The sequence below is a fragment of the Octopus bimaculoides genome, chromosome 1, assembly GCF_046866305.1.
Source record: "Octopus bimaculoides isolate indiv1 chromosome 1, ASM4686630v1, whole genome shotgun sequence".
Taxonomy (NCBI): Eukaryota; Metazoa; Mollusca; class Cephalopoda; order Octopoda; family Octopodidae; genus Octopus; species Octopus bimaculoides.
The window spans coordinates 182,865,441-182,866,234 of NC_142928.1; the positions used below are offsets into that span (position 1 = coordinate 182,865,441).

Below are 794 nucleotides of genomic sequence, written 5' to 3' on the forward strand. Positions count from 1 at the left end.
AAATTTTAATTTCTTTTTCTTCTTTCATTTTTATATTTAAATCGATGAGGAGTAACGCGAAAATATTTCACAAGAAGTGTAAAAGAAAATACTAGAAATAAGACCAGTGGAAATCCAATGAAAGAAAGAAAACAATACTTACTATGCTCACGCTGGCTTTTCTTAATTCACGGTTTTCCTCTTGTAATGTCTTACACTTAAGTTTATAAGTGTCCAGTTCAACTTTGAGCACTTTATTTTCCTGTTGCAATGAATCAATCCGTTTGGAAAGAATTTGCTCCACCTGTGCAGGTGATGGAGGTTGCATAGTGGGCCCACTACAGCCTCCAACACCGTCCAAAGAGCTGGTGTCACTCTCCAATTCACTCGCGCTGTCCGCCATCATGACTAGTACACATACACACACACACTACTTTACAGCAGCAGCAGCATTACCAATGTCATCATGACTAGTTACATACACATATACACTCACTTTTATTACAGCGGCGGCAGCAGCAATGCCATGCACATACCAACGCTGGCTGTGTAAAGCGCCGTTTCGCTTGCTGTCAATCTTGACGACGATGATGATTATTACTACGCTAATATCTAGTTGCCGGCTCTGCAATGATGTAGTTTCGTATCTGGTTATGAAACAGAGCTAGTCTCACGCTCACGATTTATCTAACCAGAACAATTAAAATCCCATTCTGTGGTCGATGGTGCTGTTTATTTATTTTCTTTTACCGAAACCCCTCTCCAATGGCGTCTGCAATAAACTAGATGACACTTTTCGTATCTTTAATGTTAAA

The 794-nt window shown here is 39.7% G+C and overlaps 1 protein-coding gene across 5 annotated transcripts in view; it reads right to left on the reverse strand.

Moving 5' to 3' along the window:
• Positions 1–408, reverse strand: part of LOC106873030 (coiled-coil domain-containing protein 6) — a 179,810-nt gene extending 179,402 nt beyond the window's left edge. For all 5 annotated transcript variants that reach the window (XM_014920236.3, XM_014920235.3, XM_052972984.2 and 2 more), the window contains exon 1: positions 143–408. In XM_014920236.3, the coding sequence (XP_014775722.1) occupies positions 143–385 (243 nt within the window). In that variant the 5' untranslated portion in view covers positions 386–408. The remainder of the gene's footprint in view (positions 1–142) is intronic.
• Between the last annotated feature and the right edge of the window lie 386 nt (positions 409–794).